General features: G+C 56.4%; 10 protein-coding genes across 10 annotated transcripts; 5 read left to right on the plus strand and 5 right to left on the minus strand.

Annotated features, from left to right (window-relative positions):
• Positions 1 to 34: 34 nt before the first annotated feature.
• PLICBS_002219 (uncharacterized protein) lies at positions 35 to 1,864 on the minus strand (the record flags this gene model as incomplete). Its single annotated transcript, XM_065599980.1, has 4 exons — positions 35 to 860; positions 913 to 1,081; positions 1,134 to 1,409; positions 1,483 to 1,864. The coding sequence occupies 4 exons, from the start codon at positions 1,862 to 1,864 to the stop codon at positions 35 to 37; spliced, it is 1,653 nt and encodes a 550-aa protein (XP_065456052.1).
• Positions 1,865 to 3,246: 1,382 nt separating this feature from the next.
• On the plus strand, positions 3,247 to 5,549 carry PLICBS_002220 (uncharacterized protein; the record flags this gene model as incomplete). The annotated part of the gene is made up of 5 exons (XM_018321852.2): positions 3,247 to 3,587; positions 3,657 to 4,233; positions 4,287 to 4,412; positions 4,492 to 5,336; positions 5,402 to 5,549. 5 exons carry the CDS (start codon positions 3,247 to 3,249, stop codon positions 5,547 to 5,549), a joined length of 2,037 nt encoding a protein of 678 aa, XP_018179332.1.
• Positions 5,550 to 5,730: 181 nt separating this feature from the next.
• PLICBS_002221 (uncharacterized protein) lies at positions 5,731 to 8,136 on the minus strand (the record flags this gene model as incomplete). The annotated part of the gene is made up of 5 exons (XM_018321853.2): positions 5,731 to 6,497; positions 6,557 to 6,692; positions 6,749 to 7,550; positions 7,615 to 7,937; positions 7,990 to 8,136. 5 exons carry the CDS (start codon positions 8,134 to 8,136, stop codon positions 5,731 to 5,733), a joined length of 2,175 nt encoding a protein of 724 aa, XP_018179333.2.
• An 827-nt stretch (positions 8,137 to 8,963) lies between these two features.
• On the minus strand, positions 8,964 to 10,572 carry PLICBS_002222 (uncharacterized protein; the record flags this gene model as incomplete). The annotated part of the gene is made up of 3 exons (XM_018321854.2): positions 8,964 to 9,957; positions 10,020 to 10,473; positions 10,548 to 10,572. The coding sequence occupies 3 exons, from the start codon at positions 10,570 to 10,572 to the stop codon at positions 8,964 to 8,966; spliced, it is 1,473 nt and encodes a 490-aa protein (XP_018179334.2).
• A 469-nt stretch (positions 10,573 to 11,041) lies between these two features.
• On the plus strand, positions 11,042 to 11,456 carry PLICBS_002223 (uncharacterized protein; the record flags this gene model as incomplete). The annotated part of the gene is made up of 2 exons (XM_018321855.2): positions 11,042 to 11,146; positions 11,241 to 11,456. 2 exons carry the CDS (start codon positions 11,042 to 11,044, stop codon positions 11,454 to 11,456), a joined length of 321 nt encoding a protein of 106 aa, XP_018179335.2.
• Positions 11,457 to 11,549: 93 nt separating this feature from the next.
• On the minus strand, positions 11,550 to 13,954 carry PLICBS_002224 (uncharacterized protein; the record flags this gene model as incomplete). Its single annotated transcript, XM_065599981.1, has 5 exons — positions 11,550 to 12,512; positions 12,577 to 12,628; positions 12,677 to 12,828; positions 12,885 to 13,785; positions 13,842 to 13,954. The coding sequence occupies 5 exons, from the start codon at positions 13,952 to 13,954 to the stop codon at positions 11,550 to 11,552; spliced, it is 2,181 nt and encodes a 726-aa protein (XP_065456053.1).
• Positions 13,955 to 14,395: 441 nt separating this feature from the next.
• PLICBS_002225 (uncharacterized protein) lies at positions 14,396 to 16,100 on the plus strand (the record flags this gene model as incomplete). Its single annotated transcript, XM_018321857.2, has 3 exons — positions 14,396 to 14,764; positions 14,828 to 15,704; positions 15,769 to 16,100. 3 exons carry the CDS (start codon positions 14,396 to 14,398, stop codon positions 16,098 to 16,100), a joined length of 1,578 nt encoding a protein of 525 aa, XP_018179337.2.
• A 1,314-nt stretch (positions 16,101 to 17,414) lies between these two features.
• Positions 17,415 to 18,038, plus strand: PLICBS_002226 (uncharacterized protein; the record flags this gene model as incomplete). Its single annotated transcript, XM_018321858.1, has 3 exons — positions 17,415 to 17,622; positions 17,684 to 17,728; positions 17,788 to 18,038. 3 exons carry the CDS (start codon positions 17,415 to 17,417, stop codon positions 18,036 to 18,038), a joined length of 504 nt encoding a protein of 167 aa, XP_018179338.1.
• Positions 18,039 to 18,428: 390 nt separating this feature from the next.
• On the minus strand, positions 18,429 to 19,749 carry PLICBS_002227 (uncharacterized protein; the record flags this gene model as incomplete). The annotated part of the gene is made up of 5 exons (XM_018321859.2): positions 18,429 to 18,986; positions 19,065 to 19,295; positions 19,474 to 19,550; positions 19,624 to 19,645; positions 19,714 to 19,749. The coding sequence occupies 5 exons, from the start codon at positions 19,747 to 19,749 to the stop codon at positions 18,429 to 18,431; spliced, it is 924 nt and encodes a 307-aa protein (XP_018179339.2).
• A 2,282-nt stretch (positions 19,750 to 22,031) lies between these two features.
• On the plus strand, positions 22,032 to 23,123 carry PLICBS_002228 (uncharacterized protein; the record flags this gene model as incomplete). The annotated part of the gene is made up of 5 exons (XM_018321861.2): positions 22,032 to 22,223; positions 22,307 to 22,411; positions 22,464 to 22,806; positions 22,868 to 23,029; positions 23,092 to 23,123. 5 exons carry the CDS (start codon positions 22,032 to 22,034, stop codon positions 23,121 to 23,123), a joined length of 834 nt encoding a protein of 277 aa, XP_018179341.2.
• Positions 23,124 to 23,627: the final 504 nt, after the last annotated feature.

Below are 23,627 nucleotides of genomic sequence, written 5' to 3' on the forward strand. Positions count from 1 at the left end.
TACGTAGAAAATAAACAATTGTGCCCGAGAGGTCCTATTTCTTGTCTTCCGCTGTGCCTAGAGTCACATTAGATACCTGAATTACTTCCACATCCACCATTGGCATCTCGAACTTGTGCTTCCCCCACAGAACGTAGTATGCAACCCCGAAAGCGGTCCATCCGACCAACACTACAATAGAGTAGTTCATGTTCTCCGCGGTGACCGGCATGATGGTCGGAAACGTGCTGAACACCATGACGACGAGCATCCAAGCGATGCCAACAACGTTCATGATGATGCCAAGAACGCGGCCAAGCCGGAAAGGCCCGAAGTCGCGTTTCCGAAGCTTTCCACGCCCGTAGAGCAGCATGTAAATAATGGGAAGAATGTAAGACAGGTACATGCTGATGATGGCCATGGACAGGATTGCATTGAATGCTGTCGAGTTTCCAAGGTAAATAAACCCGAGGATCCCCTGCAGGACAGTAACGACGACGACCGAACGAACAGGTATCTGGAGCTTGGGATGAACATGCGACAGATACTTGTCGAATGGAGTAGCCTTGTCTCGGGCAAATGCCCAGAGGGTCCGGGATGTCGACATGATGCCAGCAATAGTGGCCGCGATGGCGATGAGAATGATCAAGACCGACATGACGCTCGTGCCAGCGCGGGACTTCGTCACATCGAGATAGATCTGCATATACGGGAACCCAAGGGGGGCAGTCGCAAAGTCGGACTGGCCCGCACAATACAGCAAAACGATGCAGTAGGCAAGCCCCATGATGCCATTGACAGCCACGCTGCCGACCATGGCCAAGGGTACGTTGCGACTAGCGCGTGGGAGCTCTTCAGCGAGATGGCAGGCAGCATCGTACCTAGCGCGGTTTAGCACTGCGGTCAATAAGCAGCAAGGGCAGTTTGACTTACCCAAGAAACGGATACACTGCACTGATGAGACCGACGAGCCATGACACTCCGTCGTTGCCCCAGCCGCTGCTATTGACGAATTCTGTCCACACAAAAGCAGAGCTGCTTTTCGGCGCGAGAACGCCAAGTGCAACTGTAATAGCCACGAGGCCAGCGACGTGAATAAATCCTTGAGCTTTGTTAGACTCGCCGCAACAAACATGTCAAGTCTGGTGACTGACCTGAGATCAAGTTCACATGGGGCATCGCCTTCATCCCAAAGATATTAAGAACGCCGGCGTATGTCAAGACGGCAAAGTACAGAAGCATGCCGTGCCATCTCTCTGGACTATATGTCTCGTTGTTGAGGACGATCAAAGCCTGAATCTGTAGGCCTGCGGCGAAGGCAGCAGACGCGGTGAAGACGATTTGCCCACCGACTGATATCCACCCGGTGGCGAATGAAGCTGCGATGTTGCTCGGAGCAGGGCATAGCGCGGCCACCCAGTGGTACTGCCCTGTATACGCAATGAGAGTCAATATGGTTTACGTCTACAGGAGCCCAGATCAAATGCGAGGGAATAGTCGTACCTCCGGCTGTTGGATAGATGGATGCAATCTCGGCGAGGGATGCAGCAATGCACAGCGAGCAGATCAGTGAGAGAATGCTGTACTCTGTCTTAGCAACGCTCTGCGAAAGAGACCGGAGGACTTGCAAATTATAAATCAGGCATGGTGGTCCACCGCTTTGAAGTGCTGTTGCAATGACTGTTGAAGTTGCTTCCCACGTGGCCATCAAACAAATGCACAAGGAGAGCAAAGCCGGGAGGGAGAAGGTGCGGCGAAGCTCCTGCTGATGACCAAGCTGGGCTAAGCGTTGTTCATCTGTGAGGGTGTGTGTTTTGGCGAGGTCCACGTCTTGGGTGCCTGCTCTGGACAGTTCGTCCTCCGCGGGCCGCATCTCGGGATTCATGGTGCCCGTTGATCCACAATAGAGCTGTGACTGACCCTCCGCGTCTTGGCGTTGCGGACACGAATGGGGCGGATCAGGTAACTAAGAGCTTGATGTCTCGCGTGGGAGATGCAGAATACATATGTGGTTGCACCGGCTGTGTGCCTCGACCGGCCAACCCACGCCATGGCGGAACCACCGCGTTCGGGCTGCATTGTCTCCGAGCGTGTCATCGTTGCTACGCCCTTTATCGGTGGTGCAGATTGTACATGGCTGGCGGAATCGGCCTCAACGGCGCCACCGCCCTGCTACAGATTGGAAACGCGTGCGTGTTTGGCTGGGCCTGTAGAGTAACTAGTCTGGCAGCTCTCAGCCAGGGGCTGCTGGTAGGTGCGGAACGGGATCCGTGATAAAACGCGGGGAAGCACCCTGGGGCACTGGACGCAAGATCCGCGGCGAGATTCTAATCTGCGGGGTGCAGCGCCGGCTGTTGGAGAAAGGGTGTCCACCTTGACTTATTCTCCTACAGCTTGCTTTGGACGCCAGCACTCCACTGTAGAAGCAATAAATGCCGAGCGACGCATACCTCCTCCACAAGGTGAGAATCACGTCGGCTCCCCGGACATCCACTTGATTAAGCGGGCGGAGAAGGATCTGCTTGAGCCTAAACTCGCCGAGGCGCTATCGACGACCTCTGCTCTGGACTGAGCCTCTGGGGAAGCCACCGACCCTGACTGCGCCGTGTCAGCGTGGCTGATGAGGGGTTCACTTCCCCAACATGGAGCAGCCCATGAGGCCGGAAGGCGCCTCAGTAGCGGAATAAAAGCGGAACCAGCCAGATTGGCGGCTGTTTTCGCCAGGCATGCTTTGTACAAGGGGAAACCAGGGCCCAGCAACTGTGTCTTATCTGTATGTTTTGGCTTATACAATGATGGGAAGCCTTCAGGAGATATGTGATGACTGATAGCGGCTAGATATGAAGAGTGACGGAGGCGCGTCTCCATCGCCAAGGGAGGGCTCAATGCGACGATTGCACCCTAACTGCCAAAAGCGTCTTGACAGCACCCGTCGAGCGGGCGGTCCACCTTTTCTCGGGGTCCTCGGACTGCGGAATCGGACCAGCGGCCGTCGGAAACCTGCGGTTCATTCCGAGTTCCCACTTTACCTCCGCATTGGAGGCGGATCGCTGCGGAGCCGGATGGCAATCGTTCAGGCCACCAGTCTTTCATAATCGAGCTCTGCTCCCCTGCATCAACTCCTCCTCGACAGTGGGTTGGTGCCATTGCCGCAATCTGCATACGACGCTGCTCTATCTCAGCTTGCGTGTCGCATTGATCTTTTCATCCAACCCTCTTTCTCCGTCTTTGCGGAACTGTTTCATGTTGCGCTGCTGAGCATTAGCCATGGCTCAGACGGTCCCCCACCCTCTCTCCGACCTCACTGTCGCTGAGATCAACCGAGCACGAGACATTGTGCTCGGGCTGCATCCCGGCAGTGTCATCGACTTCCGGTCAATCTATCTTCTGGAACCTCCCAAGTCCGAGGTTGTTCCTTTCCTCGATCTCGAGCATGCCGGGAAATTGAAAGCGTCAACCCCGCGGCCAGCTCGGTTGGCGCAGGTGCGATATGATATCATCGGTGGTGCCAAAGCCGCCGAGTATCATGAGTCGGTCATCGACGTCTCCTCTTCGAAGCGCGTGAAGCACGACATTGTTGGCACCGAGCACCATGCCAGCTTGACAATGTAGGCACCCAGTTGGACGCAGTCTCGTCAATTGAAACCTGTCAAGTAGACTTGGCTGACCCGTCGCAGCTTCGAGTTCCAAAAAGTGGTTGAGTGCGTGCAGAACTCGAAACTCTTCCAAGAAAGGTTCAAGACGATCCAGCTGCCCCCAGGCTTCGAGCTGGTCATTGAGCCCTGGCCATATGGCGGGCCGGACCAAGAGGATGGCGATACGCGCTTCTTCCAGGCTCTGTGCTTCGGACGAGACACCCGCAGCGGCAACCCGGACTCCAACTTCTACGCCTACCCGCTACCATTCATCCCGATCGTGGACGCGCGCAAGAACGAGGTTGTGCGAGTCGACGAGCCTGCCACTGGCGGTGGAAATGATGCTTTGGACGCAAAGACGCACAAGCTCGGGGTCCTTGATCACTGCCGCACGTCGGAGTATGTTCCGGAGCTGATCCCAGGTGGTGTCCGCAAGGATGTCAAGCCCTTGACCGTCCTGCAGCCCGAGGGACCCAGCTTTGCCATTTCCGATTCGAATTTGATCCAGTGGCAGAAGTGGCGGTTCAGGGTGACTTTCAACCCGCGTGAAGGCGCTGTGCTCCACGATATCCGATATGATGGCCGCGACATCTTGTACAGGTTGAGCATGAGCGACATGGTAAGTCTTACGACGTTTCCAGACGCTCTGGAGACTGACATTTCTGTCCTTAGACGGTGCCATATGCAGACCCACGCAATCCCTTCCACAGGAAGCAGGCCTTTGACTTTGGCGACGGCGGTCTGGGCAATTGCACAAACAACCTGACGCTAGGGTGTGACTGCCTGGGTGTCATCAAGGTACGAGAGAATCCATCGAGCGTGATCCAACGCTCCAGCAACCGTCAACCGTATAGGACGTTAGAGCTGACTTGTGCAGTACTTTGATGGCATTCTGACCAAGGCCGACGGCTCGGCTGAGGTGAGCAAGCAAGTCATCTGCCTGCATGAGCAAGATGATGGCATCGGTTGGAAGCACACCAACTGGCGCACAGGCCGTGCCGTCGTCACTCGCCGGCGTGAGCTCGTGGTGCAGTTCATCATCACGCTCGCAAACTATGAATATGTGTTCGCATTCAAGTTCGACCAAGCTGCCGGCATCGAGGTTGAGGCGCGCGCCACAGGTATTGTCTCCGTCGTCAACATCGACGAGGGCAAGACGGCGCCATGGGGCAACGTGGTGAGCCCCGGAACGCTGGCGCAGAACCACCAGCACATTTTCTGCCTTCGTATCGATCCGGCGGTGGATGGCCACTCAAACACCCTGGTCCAAGAGGACAGCGTCCCTGTCCCAATGAACAAGGTAACGAATCCAAATGGCAATCGTTACGAGGTGCAGGCCAAGGCAATTGAGACGTCGTCGGGCATCGACCTCAACCCGTTCAGCAACCGCGTCTTCAAGGTGCAGAACCTGTCCAAGCGCAACCCTGTGAGCGGCAAGCCTGTCGGGTATAAGATTACGACGCCGCCCACGCAGCTGCTCCTTGCCGACCCTGACAGCATCCAGGCGCAGCGCGCGCTCTTCACCAAGCACCACATGTGGGTGACCAAGCACAAGGACGACGAGCTGTATGCTGGTGGACGCTACACGCTGCAGAGCCGCCGAGAGAATGGCGGCGTGTACGATGCGGCGGCTCGGGGAGACAATGTCAAGGACGAGGACATTGTCATTTGGAGCGTGTTTGGACTGACACACAACCCTCGCGTGGAAGATTGGCCAGTCATGTAAGGATCCCACATCCTGCCTCTAGGCGATTCGCTTTTTGACCATTCTGCTAACTGAACCATAGGCCGGTCGAGAAGCTTCAGGTACACATCACGCCGCAAGACTTCTTCACCGGGAACCCGGCGATCGATGTTCCCTCGAACGCCGACATTGGCTCCAAGTTGACGAGCGGGGCTTGCTGCAAGGGAGATGGGGACAAGCCCAAGTTGTAAAGACATGGCCGGAGAAAGAAACAATGCATGGCGTATATACATTAGATTGCATCATGGTGGGCACTGGGAACGACAGAACAACCGTCCATGAATTGTACTTCGCACAGGCGGAATCATTAGCAGTACAGAAACTGCGCAAGCTCAGCTCAATCAGAGCCATACTTAACAAAAAATGAAAATCTCAGCCCCAAACGGCAAATCCAAATGCCAGAACGGGCAGGCATAGAATCGGTCCCGAAGGTATTGCGTGCGCCGACAAGGCGCTTCCGGTGCCGCCGCCGTTATCGCTGCTCCCACTGCTTCCGCTGTCACCGCCACCATCACCACCGTTCCCGCTGCCTCCCCCGCTGCCACCGCCTCCACCGTCGCCATTGCCGCCACTGCCACCATTCCCTCCACCTCCGCCGCTCCCTCCGCTGCCGCCGCTACCCCCGCTACCACCACCTTGACTGGATCCGCTGCCCTCCTGCCAAACGGTACTGTTCCACGCCTGAAAAGTCAAGGTCGTGTTCAGCTTCGGCTTCAGGTCCAAATCCTTCTCCGACACCTTTGCATCACTCTCCTTCCCATCCCAGCAGTGTCGGCTGAAGCAGCGAGTGCATTGCTCGGGTAAGTCGATGCCAACTCGCTCGGCACTGCGTGCGGTGGCTGCGCACGCGAGACATGCCGACCACTCCGCGTCGAAGCTGCCATTGCCGTATGTCGCCAGCTGGAAAGCATTGTCAATCGTGGCGTTCAACTGTTCGTCTGTGAATGAGGACATTTGGTAGGAATAGTTGGAGTACGCTGTCCACGGGGAGTTGGGTAGGTACAGCACAAGCGGGCCGTTGGACGTGTCGTTGCAGCCGAAGAACGTGGGCTGGCTGGTGAAATTCTTGGTGATCATCGTTTCAACCCTGGGGATCTTAGGGAATGGAATGCCGCCCTCTGAAGCTGAACGCGCGGTATCTGTTTTCCATCGTTAGCAGATTGTATGGCTGCGGGAGTCTCGCTTGATAGGTACTCACTCTGTAGGCTGGTGCCATTGACCCACGAATACGTGCCCTCCGAGGATGCCTCGTAAACGACAATAAAGTCCACTTGACGGTCAGGGATGATGAGCGGCCGAATCGGATTGTTCTCGCCTGTGAGACTCCCGTCCACCTGTTCATCGTTTGCGTCAATCCTCTTCGGCAACATAAATCGAGAGTGTAACTGACCAGCAACAGCTCGGAAGTGTTGCCCATCGCATCGTTATAACCCTGGAATGGATTGGGATACGTCGCCCACATTGACTCATTGAACGTTTGCTGGAAGTTTGACGCTGTCTCATTCACGATTTGCACCAGGGGACTCTGCTCCTGGCCTTGTGGGATGGGAATGTCATCCGTCTCGTTCGAGCCCTGCTGCCGGTTGTGGATCGACCTCTTCGCGAAGATCGGCCTTCCGTAGAAGTCATCTATGAACCACGCGCAAAACGCATTGGTCGTCGACCCTTGGACGAGGCTGAACTTGTCGAAGCCCGCGACGCACTGGCTGCTGTTCTGGGCGGTGCCGTTGTCCATGCTCGTGCCCAACCATTGCGTCGGTATGAAGCCCTGTACGCGACCTCCAACCCAGCTGCCAAACTCAAAGGGCGTGACTTCGTAGGACGTCAGGTTGAAGCCATTGGTATCGTTCCTGCCAGGGTACATGATCTTGCCAATCTCGGGAGACTGCCCAGGCACGACTTCGGCGAGTGTGATGATCGGCATGGGTCCAGCTCCCTCCGCCAGCGACGACCCATTGGCTGCGAGATCAGAGTAATTCAGATAGGTAGAGTTTTGCGGCAGCCAGGTTGCCCAGAATTGGCCAAAGGTATCGGCGACGGAGACGGGGAATCCCAGTTCGGCCTTTGCGCCCGCGTTCTCGAATATGTTATTGAAGAACTCCGTTTCATTGCCAGTCGGTCCGACATCGTAGGGCGCAGAGAAGTTTGTAACTCCGCGAATGGCCTCCAAAGTGCCAAAATTGTTCGCTGCGCTGTCGACATCGCACGCGTTAGCTGGGCGGCTGCCAATATTCGACTCGGAGGAGCAGCGCGTACATCAAGCTCACTGTAACTGCGCCTCCGCCACTGAGGCCGGCGATGTAGGAGAGGATCTGTGTCAAGCCTCCAGTACCGGCGGCTACTGCAGCAGGGTATCTGGCGTCGTAGGCCTGCCAGACACCCAGGCCGCCGATTCCAGACTGTGTTCCGCCACCAGAAATGGACATGCCGACAATTGGCACTGTGCTTTCGTTGAGCTTGTCCATGTAACCTTGAATGTCAAAGTCCGATATGTTGGCAGTGTTGAGATAGTCCTGCAGGGCCGTCATGACCTGCTTCCCCCTTGTGCTGCGCCAGGATTCCTCCTGAGGAGATAGCCCCTGATCATGGTGAGCTTCAACTCTGACTTGGTAAGTCAAGGGATGGGCATACATCGGAGGCATTTCTAACGGTCAAATTTTCGGGGCACTCGGTATAGACGGGCACGTAGGGATCGGAGTCGGGGTTTCCTTGCTGGCACCGGCATGCTTGGACAAGCAGCGCAATGGAAAGGGTCGCAAGCGTGGCATGGAATTCCATGATTACGACCTAGCCGATAGTTCAGAGCATCAGTAGCTTGTCAATGCACCTGGCGCAGTTGCCCGCGTCCTCGAGAGATCAACGGCTCATTTGTATGAGAAGTTGTACGCATTTAATTCGCGTGAGTCCTGGGCGGCTCCAATGCGACGCCAAAAAGCGCCGGACAAAGTTTCAGCAATTGGCACGCATAGTTGAGGCTCACTGGCAATCCAGTACAGCGGTTCGTGGCTATTCACTTTGGCCTCCCGCGTTCGAGATTCGACATTTACTCTCTAGGCACAGGCCGTCCGGCCGGTCATCTGTCGCAAGCATCAGGATGCAGCTAGCCTGATCTTGGCTGACGACTGCAATTGATGGTGGCACGAGGCCGGCGCGTGAGCTCTGAAGGGTCCAGACCCGGCAGTGTCTGAAGCATCAGGGTCCGGCAGGCAAAAACCGATGGCCCTCGGGCCCGTTGAACTTTGTGCCGGTAATCGAGTACTGCCACGACTGCCTCCGCGCATCGGCATTGAATGGCGTGTAAGTCGTGACGGTGCGAAGCCATTCCCGATGTGGACAGCTTCTGACAGCACCGCAATTATCTCGATCGCCCCATTAGGCTCGGGCTCGTCGTCTGCGATTTGTATCCGACTTACTGTCGCGGAATGCTTGCCGCCACCGATCTGTGCTGTGGATGATAACTTTCGCGGTAAATTTGCCTCTCGCTCTCAACGGTAGCGATAATCGCAACACTGATTGTCGCCACGCAAACATGCCATGATCCTGGCTAAGCCCGGGCGCGAGATATGGGAGCTTCCATACCAACGATGCTTGCTTGCTAGGCTCTATCAAAGTCTGCTGAGGCCTAGATTCACCTTTACGCATTTGACATTCGTCCATTCATCGAGGCCTTCCTTCCCCAGGTCTCTGCCAAACCCGCTCTGCTTATACCCTCCGAACGGCGTGTTCGCATTGACGGTCCCCCACATGTTGACCGTCACCTGGCCGCACTCGACCGCGTCGCTGATCCGCATGGCCCTCGTCACGTCGCTAGTGAAGACCGCCGCCGAGAGACCATACTCGGAGTCGTTGGCCAGCGCGATGACCTCTTCTTCGGTGCGGAAGCGGGCGATGCTCGCTACCGGGCCAAACACCTCTTCGCGCATGATGGTCGCAGAGGGTTGAACATCAACAAAGGCGGTGTTGGGCACGAAGTGGCCTTTTGGCGACGCGTGGCTGCTAGCATCTCCATGTAGCAACTTGGTGTCTTCTTTCAAGGCCTTCTGGATGTATCCTTCAACACGCGCCCTCTGCGCCGCGCTAACGAGCGGTCCCTTGACCGTGCTGTCGAGCAAAGGGTCTCCAGCAACGGCGTCTCTCGTTCTCTTGGAGAACTCGGCGACGAAGCGGTCGTAAATCTCATCCTGGACGTAGATACGACTACCAGCCGCGCAAATCTGCCCGTTGTGAACCGTGATACCCGCCGTTACGTGGGCGAGCGCATTCTCCCAGTCCGCATCTGCGAACACACATGTCGGACCCTTTCCCCCAAGCTCGACCGTAACGCGCTTGAGATTGGTCCGCGCCGAACTTTCGAGAATACGGCGCCCGACAGTGGCGCTGCCCGTGAAGGAGACTTTGCGCACAAGAGGATGTTCGGCGAGGGTCTGGCCCGCGACAGTGCCGAGGCCGCAAAGGATGTTGACGACGCCAGGAGGGAAACCAGCCTCGACAATGAGCTGGGCTAGCTTCTGGCCATATAAGGGCGCGACCTCGGGCGTCTTGATGATGAGGGTATTGCCGGCCGCGAGGGCGGGCGCAAGCTTCCAGACTGTAATCATGCTGCATCTAGTCAGCGACTGTGCGACAAACACATCGAGGCACAATTGTTCCCAGGTGCTTACAGAGGAGCATTCCAGGGCACGATGGCCGAACACACACCGATCGGCTCGCGCTGTGTGTACGCCATCCCCTCTGCGATGCGCATGCTCTGCCCGTCCAACTTGTCCGTCCATCCCGCAAAGTAGCGACATGTCTCGGCGGCCTGTGCCACGCTCAGGCCAAGTGACATTCGGTACAGCATTCCCGCGTCAACCGCCTCAATTGATGCGAGCTCATTGGCGTCCCTCTCAATGAGATCGGCCAAGCGATTCAGCAGCGCTCGCCGAGTGGATGGCTCGCTTTGGCGCCATGACGATGTGAACGCTGCCAGGGACGATTTGACGGCACGGTTTACATCTGCGGCCTGAGCGGCGGAGACGGTCGCTAAATGAGCGCCTGTGGAGGGGTTCTCAATATCGATGGTTTGGCTGTCGGTCGCGGCAACGAACTTGTTGTCAATAAATAGGCCAGTCGGGACTGCAGAGAGTTAGTTATGGCCAATACGAAGGAATTCCCGATTGACTTGCCCTGTATCACCAGGCCATCTGCACCGTGGATCTCAACAGTACGTGCCATTGTGACGTCCTCTACTCAAAGTTGGTCTCTACTTCGTACACGTGCGGCTGACCAGCTTCCAGTCCAGTAGCAGCGCGTTTCCGTCCACGGTTCCGGGCTGCATTTAATTGCCCAGATGATAGCTGTTTGTACGAACGGGTCGACCGGGATTATGCCCAGCATTTGTCACGATGGTCAGCAAGAAGGCTTGAAGATTGTAGTGTTCGGTAATCGGTATCCTGTTCCGCGATGCTCACGCGTTAGCGTCGCACATTGGCGTTTCCGATTCCGAACCAATTTGGTCGGGGGTTTCCACCTGGCCACCGGTTTTAAGAGGTGTCATTCCGCCGGTTGTACGGAAGGCGCTCGACAAGTCGATTGCCATTCAACGCCAAGAAGACCAGACCGACAAAGTCCAGTGGTGCCTGGTCCGGAAACCCGCTTGCTCCCTCCGCCCTCGCAGTGCTTGTCCAGCTAACCACCCTACACCATGGCTGGCCAAATCCATCGCGTAACACTGTTCAAAATACCCAATCACGAGGACCGGGAACGCCTCTTGGACTTTTACAAGCACATGCAAAGCAGGGCAGTCAAGGTTAGCATTCCCCGGCGTTCAACCCCGCTATTGTCGTGGTGTGCAATTCGGGGTCAATGCCTGGACCCGTCCAGATCTGACACACAGAACGCAGGATGGCAAGCCGTACATCATTTCGGTGACCGCGGGAGAGGCAAAACCCGACCAGCGCGCGCAGGGTTTCACCTTTGCGGCCATTTCAGTCTTCAGCTCCGTCGACGACATGGTGTACTATGACAACGAGTGTGCTGCACATGCCGAGCTCAAGGCGTTTGCGAAGACGGTACACCAAGGAGCCATGATGGTATATTTTGAGAACGGAGCAAAGTAGGTATCAAGACAAAACACAATGGCATCATACCGCAGTCCAATCGCTTTCCTCAATCGTTAGTCATACATGCTTTAAAAATGCGCTCTCTCGGAATCACATCAGGCCCTGGAGGAAGCGACGCGAGATTCCCAGCCCGTCCGATTGCATCTCAAATCCTCCCGAGGGATCGTAAAAGTCGGCGCCAAACGAGTCCCCAAAGTTTTGCCCTTGCCCCAGCGTGTCGAACAAGTCCAGGAGATCCGAGCTAAACTCTGTCATTTCGGGAATCAAGGACAGTTGCATTCCACCGTCGTCGTGAAACTGTCCCAAGCCCATTGGTGCGTCCATGTCGGCGCTAGCTTCTCGTCGGGTCTCTGAACCGGCGGCAATATGATTGCCAGTTGCATGCAGCATCGAATCCGCCTGCGGACCTTCTGAGCTCTGCATCTGTAGGCTTTTCAGCCGTGGCAACAGCTCCCGAATGCTGTTCCACAGCCTCCTACTCGCCACGCTATGGCGCGAAAACCCCTTGACGAGTTCAATTGCCTGCAGAAGACTTTCTCGGCATGTCTTTGCAAAATGATGTGGCGCATGGCACACTGCCAAAGTCATGACGGCAAACGCGCTCAGCAAGAAGTAGTTGAAGGCATTCTGCTGGCGCGAGTAAACGTCAGTCGTGGCATTGAGATGAACGAGGACCTGCACGGTGTCCCGTGCGATATCTACCACGAGCCGCGCAGAGGAAAGATTCGCCTGTATGCTGGCAGGGCTTAAAAGGTAATGCTGGTAGATGGAGATGCGAGTGTAGTTGCCGCGGAGGTAGAGCAGCGCGCGAAGGCGGTGCAGCACACGCGGTTGGGACATGTTGGAGCCGGTCGCGCCGAGCATACGCGGATGCCGTATCTGGAGGTGCGCTGGAATTGAGTCGAGCCAGACTTGGGTGCTTAGGTCGAGCGCATGAACGTCTTCGGTTGGGATGGCTGGTGAGGGAGAGCCGAACGGGGGAATCGCATCCCATATCTTGGAGCACAGGCGTGCATAGCTTATCATGCAACGAAGATAGGCCAGATCTGCGTCCTGCAGTAACTCTCTGTTAGCGAATTGGTATGCAAGGGACTTGATGCGACGAGTGACGACTTACGGGCTCTGGCAATGCAGGGTCGATATCACGGTCGGCGAGCGCAAAGGACAGGCTTGTCCCAAAGCTCCAGCGACGGTCAAGCACGTACACACACCAAAACACACGCATTGCATCGCGACGCGAGTGGGCGTCGCGGAAGTTGTCGAAGAGGCTCCGGCGACGGTGCAAGCCCATTTCGAGGGCTTCTCGGGCAGCGACGCCAATGGTACGCCACGCAAGAAGCTCGTCGTCGCAGTGGAAGTGGTAGATGCTCTATGGCGCACGTAAGCATGCAGTGTGAGGAGTGAAGTCCAGATGGAATCTCTTACCAGCATGGTCAGCAGCTGTATCCCTTTCAGCTCAACTTGGCTTCGGGATATGCGCGATAGGCGGTCCTCGACCGACTCGGCGATGGATGCGCTCAGCGCTGTCTTGCCATGCGCCTCTACCGCCACGGCAGTGGCAACGGCCAGCTTGACCATGTCGACATCCAGGCTACTTAGCGGAGCCTGTTGTCTGTCGTGCGCTTGGTTGTCCGCTGCGTCCGGATTCCGTATTCGACGCAAGATTTGGTCGGCCCGCGAGGCAAGCTCGATCGTGTCGACGAAGGGGTACACTGACTCGACCTCCTCTTCGAAGACGGCTAGCAGGCGAGCGACTTCGTCAGGCGTACAGCTGGCCCAGAACTCGGCATCCGTGGCGGGAGACCCATCATCTTCCATCGCTTCCCCTGCTAATGGGGAATCGGCTCGGCTGGACGACAGTGACGTAGATTTGGCGGAGTCTGGAGCTTGGATGCCCATCCGTGTAAGTGAGCGCTCTGCTACAACGAGCCCATAAGCTGGGCGTGTAGGGCCGATGAAGTGTGGGTGCTTGGGTGCATTATCCCGCGACCCGACATTGGAAGGTGAGGTGGCGAAGGCCGCTGCAACGCAAGAGGTGTTCTGTGGTCGCGATATTTCCGCATTTTCTCTGAGCTCCCTGACAGACTCGGCGAGGTCCGTAACCTGCTGTCGCAGCTGCGCCATCTCATCCGTCAGGGCACGGACATGGTGGTGGCTGGACGCATCGGCGAGGACATGCATCTTCATGTTGGCGAGACGCGCTGTCTTGGTGGCCTGCGGTTGCGGCCGCGACCCGAAGACGCAGGCGATGCCACCGGCGATGCATCGCTGGCAGTTGTCATCGCCGGTTGGAATGCACTTGAGCTTCCGTTTCTTGCACTCGTTGCTACACGACCAAGTCAGCAACGCATAAGGACACAGTTGAGGCCAAGAAATGCTAACCATGCGACCGGCGTGTATCTCCCGCGCTTCGAGCGACGGTTGAGCGGGCTGCTGATGCGAGTGTCATGCTGCTGAGCAGACTGTGAGCTGAGAGACGACGGGCTATCCTCCATCGTTGCAGGCATGCGCATGTTGGTCATGCCACTGTGCCGCTTTCCAGGGTGATTGCCCCGGAATTGAGAGCTTCCCCAAGAGTCGGCTTCCGAGCTGGGGTAATATGTGGGATCTGGGGGCCTGGTGCTCATCAATCAGAAGCCGGCTTTTACAGACCATCGTAAGCTCGGAAATAGTTCCGACCATTCCGAGCCGCTTCTCCAAGATGGCGGCGCGGGGTGGTGGGGAAGCTTGATGGTGCGGTTACAGTCGCAATGCCGCGCTGGATTCTGGCCTTGGCGGGGTATATCTAAGGCGACCGTGCGACACGAAATGATCCTCGATAGACAAGAAGAGCTGCCCATGCCGGTTCAAGAAGCACTACGGTCGCCGTTTGATTCGCGGATCGAAACAAGGTTCGCTGCCCCTTGAGATACAAACCCCCGACCGCCGCCCTCGCCATGACGATCGCCACCGTTATCTTGTCGGCGGCTGAGCAGCTGCAGCACACCAAATGGCAGTCCCTGGCTCTCACACTCCTTGCGGGACCCTTGCTGTACGTTCTGGTCAACGAGTTTGTGCGCTACAATGCTAGGATACATGGTATGAAGGGCCCGTCAGGCCTGCCGCTGATCGGCAATCTCTGGGACATCCGTGTGAATGCCGCAGAGAAGTATCGAGAGTGGGCGCGCCGGTTTGGCGACGTCTACCAGATACAGTTGGGAAATATCCCAGTCGTGGTGATCAATTCGGCGTCCGCGGCGAGGACCATCTTTGGACAGAATGCGCAGGCCATGAGCTCGCGACCCGAATTCTATACTTTCCACAAGGTATTTTTGCACCTACTTGACGCGAGACCGCTCAGTTGCAGCTAGCTAAATGCGTGGTCCCAGGTTCTGAGTGATACGGCGGGGACAACAATTGGAACCTCGCCGTACAGCGACTCACTCAAGCGTCGGCGGAAAGGCGCTGCCTCCGCGCTGAATAAACCGTCCGTACAGACGTACATTTCTCATCTCGACATCGAAACTCGGGACTTCATCCGCGAGCTCTACACGTACGGCCAAGCCGGGAAGAAGGCTGTCGACCCCATGCCGATGATCCAGCGCTTGTCGCTGTCCCTTGCCCTTACGCTAAATTGGGGCGTGCGACTCAAAAGCCAGAGCGACAACCTGTTTGACGAGATTACCCACGTTGAGGAAGAGATCAGCCGCTTCCGCTCTACGACGGGCAACTTGCAAGACTACATTCCCTTGATGCGGCTGAACCCCTTCAACATGCACTCGACAAAGGCGAGGGAGATGCGGAATCGCAGAGACAAGTACTTGACGGATCTCAACAACGGGCTCGACGACAGGATTGCGCGCGGAACGCACAAGCCGTGCATCCAAGCCAATGTCATTATGGACGAGGAAGCCAAGCTCAACAAGGCGGAGCTGACGTCCATCAGCCTCACCATGCTCTCTGGTGGCCTCGATACCGTCACGACACAGGTGGCTTGGTTCGTCGCCTATCTTTCGCAGCACCCTGAAGTGCAGGACAAGGCTGTCAAGGAAATCCGCAAGACGTTTGGCGATGACAGGCCGATGTGTGATGAGCTCGACGATCAGACGTGCCAGTACATTGTCGCGCTGGTCAAGGAGTCGCTGCGATACTTTACGGTTCTACGACTGGCGCTTCCGCGAGCCAGCATCAAGGATGTCGTCTATGGCGGGACAGTCATACCCAAGGGGTCAATTGTTTTCTTGAATGCATGGGCCTGTAATCGCGGTGAGTAGCACACCTTGCCAAGTGAAACTTCGAGAGGATGCGTATGAGCTGACCTGGCTTACAGATGCCGCCGTCTGGTCTGACCCTGACGTTTTCCGCCCCGAGCGATGGCTTGAGCAGCCAGATGCGCCACTTTTCACGTACGGCGTCGGCTACCGAATGTGTGCTGGCTCGCTGCTTGCCAACCGCGAGCTGTACCTGCTGTACATGCGATTATTAAATAGCTTCCACATTGAGAAGCAGGACGCTGTGGATTGCCACCCAGTTCGTGGCAATGCTGATCCCACGAGCCTGGTGGCGATGCCGCACCGCTATAAGGCGCTGTTTGTGCCACGAAACGACGCAGCGCTAAGCAAGGCCATGAAGGAGACCGAACTCATGGCCAGGGAAGAGTAGAGTGTGCATCAATGGTGGTCTGACGTACCTGCATGGCAAAAGGCTAGAAAATTCCAGCGTTTAAACATGAGCGATCAACCAGCAGACCAGAGAACGAGACCATGTTCACGTATAACGCCAACAGCGAAACAGTTGGTGAATCACATGCACTCGTGCTCGGTTCCTGACTTCGTGTTGACAGCAAGACACCCACTCGGACTCACCGCGGCGGTGAACGAAACTAAGCTCTGTCCCGCGGTGTCGAGGGTCAGTTAGGCATTATCGTATGATTCAAATTCTTCCTGCTCCATGCCTTGCAATCTCCGACGTGGCTTCCGACGCTGCAAGGGACGCATAAATCAGTGGCTGGCACACTTCATGTTGTCGCCGATGCTGTGAAGCTTGTGCATTGAAATGAGCAAACATCCTTCTTGGAACTTAAATGACCAGACGGCACAGAGATGCCGATGGCATGGGCCATCATCAAAAGGTCTCGATGCAGCTGTCTTCCAACGTTGCATCGATAGGAAACAAAGGGGTCGAGTTGAGCCAGGATTCGAAGCCAACAGGGCTTTTCTGCGCGGCAGAGGACCCCTAGAATTGCTGCAGCTTGGTCTAGAACGTAGTCAAGCGGGCAGGTGTGTTCGGTCAGTGATCCTGATCTAGGGCCGCGATCTCCCATCGTAGATGACCCGGCCCCATTGAGTATCCGCTGCGATCTCTGACAGTTCGGTTTACATCCGAGAAGTGTGCGCTGGGGCGAAAGAGTGGTGGCCGTGGGGGATTCTCCCGGATTATAATAAGACGGCGAGGCGTTCCCCCGTCTTAGTCTCTTCCGGCACTGGCAGGCACCCTTGGGGCAGCAAGGCGCTGCGGCTGGACAATTCAACCCCGGCGTCAGTGGCGTGCGGGAGCCAAGGCGCCAATGAGATCGACACGGGTGTTGCATCGCCAGGCTCGGCTCTCCTGACCAGTCTCCACAAATAGGTCGATGGCAGTCGCTGAACATTGGGCGGCTTACTGCAGCTCGACCTGGGGCTAACGGCGCAGGAACGGATCGTCGGCGGCGTTCAGCTGTTCCTGGATGAAGATTAACATGCTCTTTAAAAATAGCATGTTGCATTGTTACGTCCAAAGATCGTCCGCAAGGCATTCACCTCCTCAATGAGCCGGCCATTCTCGAGACTTGTATTGACTGCTGCCGGTATATACGAGAACACGGGAAAGTATATAACCAGTGGATAGTCCTTCATCATTATTTAGAAGGCAAGCACACAGAAACAAGCCATCAAAGTCCAGCAAAGTCATCAACACTACTCCTCAACATCCGCCAAGATGAAGTTCTTCCAGTTCTTTAGCGTTCTCCTCGCCGCCGGCGCCTCTGCCATGCCCACGGCTGCCGATGTTCCTGAGGAGGTTGCTGGCCTCGACAAGCGCTCCGGCCCGGGCATCGTGGCCGCCGCGGTTAAGAAGGAGGGCCTTCCGTACGTCTGGGGCGGCGGTGGCTGCAAGGGCCCGACCAAGGGTGGCTTCGACTGCTCAGGTTAGTGACGACTATTCGTCTCCTTGTGTCCGAAAATGCGCTTGCTCACACGTTGCTGTAGGCCTCACTCAGTATGCCGTCTGCCAGGCTCAGAAGAAGACCATCCGTAAGCATACATCCCACCGTGTGATCCGTCCGTTGATCTTTTGACTGACGTCTTGCCAGCCCGCACGGCTCAAACCCAGTACCACTCCAAGATGGGCAAGCGCATTCCCCGCAAGGATGCCAAGGCCGGTGATCTGCTGTTCTGGGCTACTGGAGGTAACTGCCAGAGCAAGGTCGCCCACGTCGGCATCTACATGAGGCCCGGCTGGATGGTCAACGCTGCCCGCACCGGCACTCCCGTTCGCGAGCAAAAGATCTGGACGTCCAGCGGTGGCCTCAAGATCTGCCCGGATGTTGTCAGATTTTGGTAACGGGCGGCATGAGTAGATGGGTGGATCTTGCGTATTCTTTTCGAACTGTTCTTTTGAGCTGTACCTGTACATGACCCTGCTGGCGGATTTTAGACTGGCGCTTTGGCAACTGGGACTTGTCAAGCAGCGAAATGGTTTTGCAAATAGTATTCCTGAACATATATCATCAGCACATGCAAGAGCCTGGTATCAAACACGCAATCCGCGGTGATTTCAACGATATTGAAAGCCCGAAACGTTGTCATTTTATGGGATACATGTAAAATGTATTGGATAGGAACAATGGCGTCAAGCTCCACACCCAAGAAGTAGATGATTTCTGTTGATGGCCTCGAGATGCCCCGGATTTCGGCAACGCAACGAGAAGTTGCCGTCTCGCGGTGCACGCATTTAGCCACTCTTGGCCCCGTGCCCAAGAGCAAGACTCTGGAGCTGATCGTAAATAGCCAGCACTCCAGCCGAGGCAACACCGCGGAGAATGTTTGCTCCTGCGCCGTTGAAGAGCGACTTGACGCCGTTGGCCGCAATAATCTGGCGCGCCGCATCCAGAGTTCCTTTGTACTTGACAGCCTCACCAGAAGTCATCATCATGCGGCGGCGAATGGTGTCGAACGGATATGCGAGCGTACTGGCGCCGGTTGTAACACACCAGCCAAGGACGAATGATGCCAGGAAGTTGCCTTGGAGTGGGCCGACCAGAACGAGAGGCTTCAACGAGTCGTAAGACCCAAAGTATAGACCGCGATAGACGATGATGCCACTGATGGAGGGCATGAAGCCGCGATATAGTCCAAGGATTCCGTCGGTGGCGATGGTCTTGCGGTAAACATCCAGGATGCCGTTGAACTGGCGCTGGCCTCCGGTCTTTGAGCTCTTGGCGTCATTGGCAAGTCGGGTCCGGGCAAAGTCGAGCCAGTACACGAACAGCAGGGACAAAGCGCCTGCGGCCTATAAGGATTTAGTTAGCACACTTGCGTCTTCGGCGAATTCCACCTCGTGGGCTTGACTTGCCGCTCCAGACGCAACGTTTCCGAAGACCCAGAGCCCATACCCATCACGGTCCTTCTTATACCCGAACATGGCCTTGAACTTGTCTTTGAAGGCAAAGTTCAAAGCCTGCGTAGGGAAATAGCGAATCACATTGGCCGTGTTGCCGCGCCAGAGCGAACGCGACCCTTCATCTGCGATTGTCCGCTTGAAGCAGTCGCCGATGCCCCCGTAACGGCGATCAAGCCGGCCAGCCTTGATCATCTCGTCCTAGAATACAGCATCAGCATTAGTTTTTGCCACACCATCATGGTAGCGCAGCGTGTTAGTGTAAGTCGCCTTCTGTGCGTCGCACGCACCTATCCCAGACGATCGGCTTGCCCGGCCGCCAGGGTGGTGACATACCGTTCACGCCACGTCCAGTTGTGTGGTGTTGTGCCGAGCGTACCTGGTTCTGCACGAGAAGCTTGATGCGCTCGATCGGAGCAGCCGCTGTCTTGGACACAGCCGCCGATACGCCGCCCACTGGCGTAGGAACATTAGTTTACGTTAGCAGACGTGACTGCTGAGCTCAATTCGAGGAGAGGGGTGTTCGGACTCATAAAATCGGCCAGGAATGGCTAAGAAGTGTCAACATGGCTGTACATGTACTACGTTGATGTCCTTCTGGTGCAATTGGGAAACTTACGGGCATGCCCATCACTTTCTGGTCGTGTGCCGCCATGTTGCTAGCAAAAAGCAGGTGTGGAGTGGAGAGTAGTCGTGATCACCGACCAAGACAAAGGTTAGCAGGGGAAATGGCAGTCAATTGGTGCACAATCCTGAATATTACATTTCTTCCATCGCGAACCTCTCTTCCTGATATACCCAATGAGTATGCAGTCGATTGACGTTGCAGCGAGAGTGACTCCCATTCGTCTCATTCGTCAATGCCCAACGCCCGGGGTGTTGCGGGACGAGATCGGGAATAACTGCGTTAGTCGCTGACTCGGGATGAACCGCCAGACGCCGTTCTTGGCGGCAAGTGACGACACGGCCCCAGCAGCGACAGCGTCTTCCTGTTTCACCCGGACCTCCATTGTCAGGTGCACCAACAGGGCTATGTTAGCTTAATTTGTCAATGTCAATGATTGACTTGACTGGCCGCCCTGAGAGGCCAAGCAAAACGCCATGGTCGTGTGACTGCAAACATTTGGCTCATTCGGGGCGTGCGCTCGTGTTTGCCCTCCTGTGGAAACTGCCCAACCCGTATCCGGCTGCAAGATCCCGCAGCCTTTGTCTAGCGGTCGGACTCCTTGACGCCCAGCCGATGATGGACGATGCTAGCCGCGACCGATGCCGTGTCTTGGGAAACTCGACGATTGACGCTTTGATGTGCAGTGCTGCCGAGTTCCGATCGGCATGTTCATGTGGCAGGCTCCAGTAACTGTTGCAAGAGATCGTTATGCTATGAACATCATGGTGACTAAGGGTGGAGAACGACGTATGCTTATGGATCTTCACCCGATGTCTATTTCGCAATTTTTCAGATTGCTTCTGCTCATTTACTCTCTCTATAAAATCGTGGGCAAGCGGGCGCTCTCTGCGTGTCAGGATAGGCCTGACACCGTAACTTGCGCCTTAGCTATGTCTCACGACCCAGGTTCTCAGCGTGCACGTCCAAACGGGCACCAAATTTCTCTCCAGAGAGAATCCTGTTGCAACTCCACATCTTGGGTGTTGAGGGAATTTCCAGCTTAGGATGTGATCCGGTCCAGCAACGCAAACAGGAGCATGTTCTCCACGCGACAGCCATCGCCTGCGGAGACAGGTCCCCGAAACCCCGGGCCCAGCCATCGGCGAAGAGCGTCATGATCCCAACCGGAATAATTCCTGTCCATGATCAACCTGTACGCATCGCGACATCTAGTTGTCGATTCGCCCGCCTGCGGAGGATCCATGTCGCGGCAGGCCTCTTCATCGGCGACGACGTCGCAACCGCAGCCTGTGCCGACTTCGCGACTATAGGCGGCTCCTAGCAGCGGACTTTTTGTGGATGAGGCTAAATCGCGATGAGAACAATCTTTCTCGGTGGCGCGTGGGGTAGCAGACGGCTCGGCGATCGAGACGGGACGTTCGCTGACGATTGATCGAGCCGTGTCTTCGTCTCCGCCACCACTGTTGCTTTCGTAACCGAGGCCGTCAACCACATCGTTCGGTGGTTCAGGTTCCAGCAAAATGTGGACTTTGGGACGGCATTGCGCTTCGGGCGAAGGTGGCTTCAACGGCAAAGAGACGTTCCGAACGGTAGTCTCGTCGGGTCGGTCTGTCGACGCAGGTTTCCGGTAGCGATCGAGCTCTGAAGTCAGGTGCTTGATCGTAAGAAGGGCCTCACGCAATTGAATCTCCGTCTCAGCTAGCCTGGTCTCGAGGTGCGCGACGTGGGATCTCGTCCTCTCGCGGTGGCGCCTCTGGTTGTCACGAACGCGCCTCCGCCTGTCGTCCTGTGGCCGACTCGACCACTTCATCACACTATCTTGCAGTTGACTCATGGCGGGGTACCGGCGCCCAGGGCTCTCGTCGCGTAAGCGTGCGGTCGTGCACGGGGGTCGGTGGCGATACGTTGCGTGGAATCGGCAGCCTGCTTCAAGTTGTATGTCTGGAGCTGGGAGCTGAGCCAAGCCGGATTACGAAGCTGGATTCATATGACCTGGCGGTCAATCTGGACAGCTGGGGCCACAGGCAGTGACATATCGCAAAATTGCCTGTTGTGGTATAGTGGTGCCACGAGGCGTAGAGGCGTTGAAGGCCTGGCCTGTGATTGGCACCGCGAGCACCGCCTCTAGATGTTACCACGCAGTGGACAGGCACAGCATGGGCATTGACGGAGCTTCAAGTCACCAGTCCGTCATATGGGACTTCACTATAAAACAGGGCCGTGGTTCCGTGCGACTCACCCGCAACTTCCTCTCCAACTCGTCAATATTTAACACAATAAGCTACCAAACCCATCGAACTTGCTCAATCATGGACTCCCAGAAGATCTACTCTGAAGTTAGCGAGCGGTACAGCGCCGCCGCCCGCGGATCCAACACCGGGTTCGGCGACACCATCGCAAAGGCCTTTGGATACTCGGAAGAAGAGCTGGCCGGAATTCCCAAAGACTCCAACATGGGTCTGAGTTGTGGAAACCCATTGGCCATAGCTACATTGCGCGACGTGGGTTCCCAATGATCCCGTTGACCAGCCTCTGTCTGCGGCTACCCTGTAATCCCGTTGCCTGATGCTGACTTGTCTACCAGGGAGAGACCGTCGTTGACCTTGGCAGCGGCGCTGGGCTTGATGTATTTCTTGCCGCAGGAAAGGTCGGCCCAACTGGCAAGGCCATTGGCGTCGACATGAACGAGGTACGCCATGCCTCTTCCAGCGCGTGAGTGTTTTGTAGTGACATGAGCGCAGGACATGCTTGCCAAGGCGCGCAAGCTCAAGGCTACCTCGGGCAAAGACAACGTCGAGTTCATCCACTCTCGCATCACCAAGATTGATCTTCCGTCGAGCTCTGCTGATTGCATCATCTCAAACTGCGTCATCAACCTTGTCCCCGCCGAGGAGAAGCAGCTCGTTTTCGACGAAATGTTTCGCATTCTTAAGCCCGGCGGCAGAGTCGCGGTATCCGACATCCTGGCCAAGAAGCCTCTATCCAAGGAGATCAAGGAAAACATTGGCATGTACGTCGGGTGCGTGGCAGGGGCCAGTCAGGTGACCGAGTATGAACAGCATCTCGAGGCCGCAGGCTTCAAAGGTAGGACGCACCCAACGAAATCCCCAGCGCCGTCGAAGGTGCTGATTGCTTTGATCCCCAGATGTCCTTATCGCTGGGATGGGCAGCGACTTGAACGTGTACGCCGAGAACTGCGCCGACGGCTGCTGTGCCACAGAGGCCTCCTCTGACGCTGGGGGCTGCTGTTCCCCGAAGAAGAATGTGCTGGCCGACCTGACAAGCTTGGACTTGAACCAATGGGTTGGTAAGTAATACATGGTAATCCGAGCCCCGAAGCATATAGTGGTCTTTCTAACATTGATTCAGGATCGTACAAGGTCTACGCCGTGAAGCGCTGAGCTTGGCCACCGGCGACTTACATGCAAGAGGCGCAAGGCGGGGAGAAGGACGGTGTGCACCGGCAGCCATTCGAAGTTTGATCACAGGCCGGCGTGTCTGTTTCGGAGGGACCCGAGTCACGAAATTGTACGAAATCTTTGAACTACAGAATTGAAAGATGTTCTGCGCCTCCTCCTTGTAGAATTACAACTTTACAGGGCACTGTTCGTGAAGCGCGGCGGCCCTGGGCGGCGGGCCGGCCTGGCCAACTCCGATCCGCCGACAAAAAGTGGGCCGCAACGGACAGCGGGCTCGGCTTCCCTTTTGGGCAATGGGTCGGTGCCAGCAAGGTCCGGCGCCGATGCGGTCGCAGAGACCGCCGTGTAGGGCACAGCTGGGCAGGCCTGTTGCAGTAGAGCATAAGTTGGATCATCGAGGTCGGGCAGCCGCAGGCTGACCGCGCCGACATGATGTCTAGCTTCATAGGAGTCGGCGCATCGGCGGACAGGCAAGAGTCGCAAGCA

Source organism: Purpureocillium lilacinum (assembly GCF_023168085.1).
Source record: "Purpureocillium lilacinum CBS 284.36 DNA, scaffold_2, whole genome shotgun sequence".
Lineage (NCBI taxonomy): Eukaryota > Fungi > Ascomycota > Sordariomycetes > Hypocreales > Ophiocordycipitaceae > Purpureocillium > Purpureocillium lilacinum.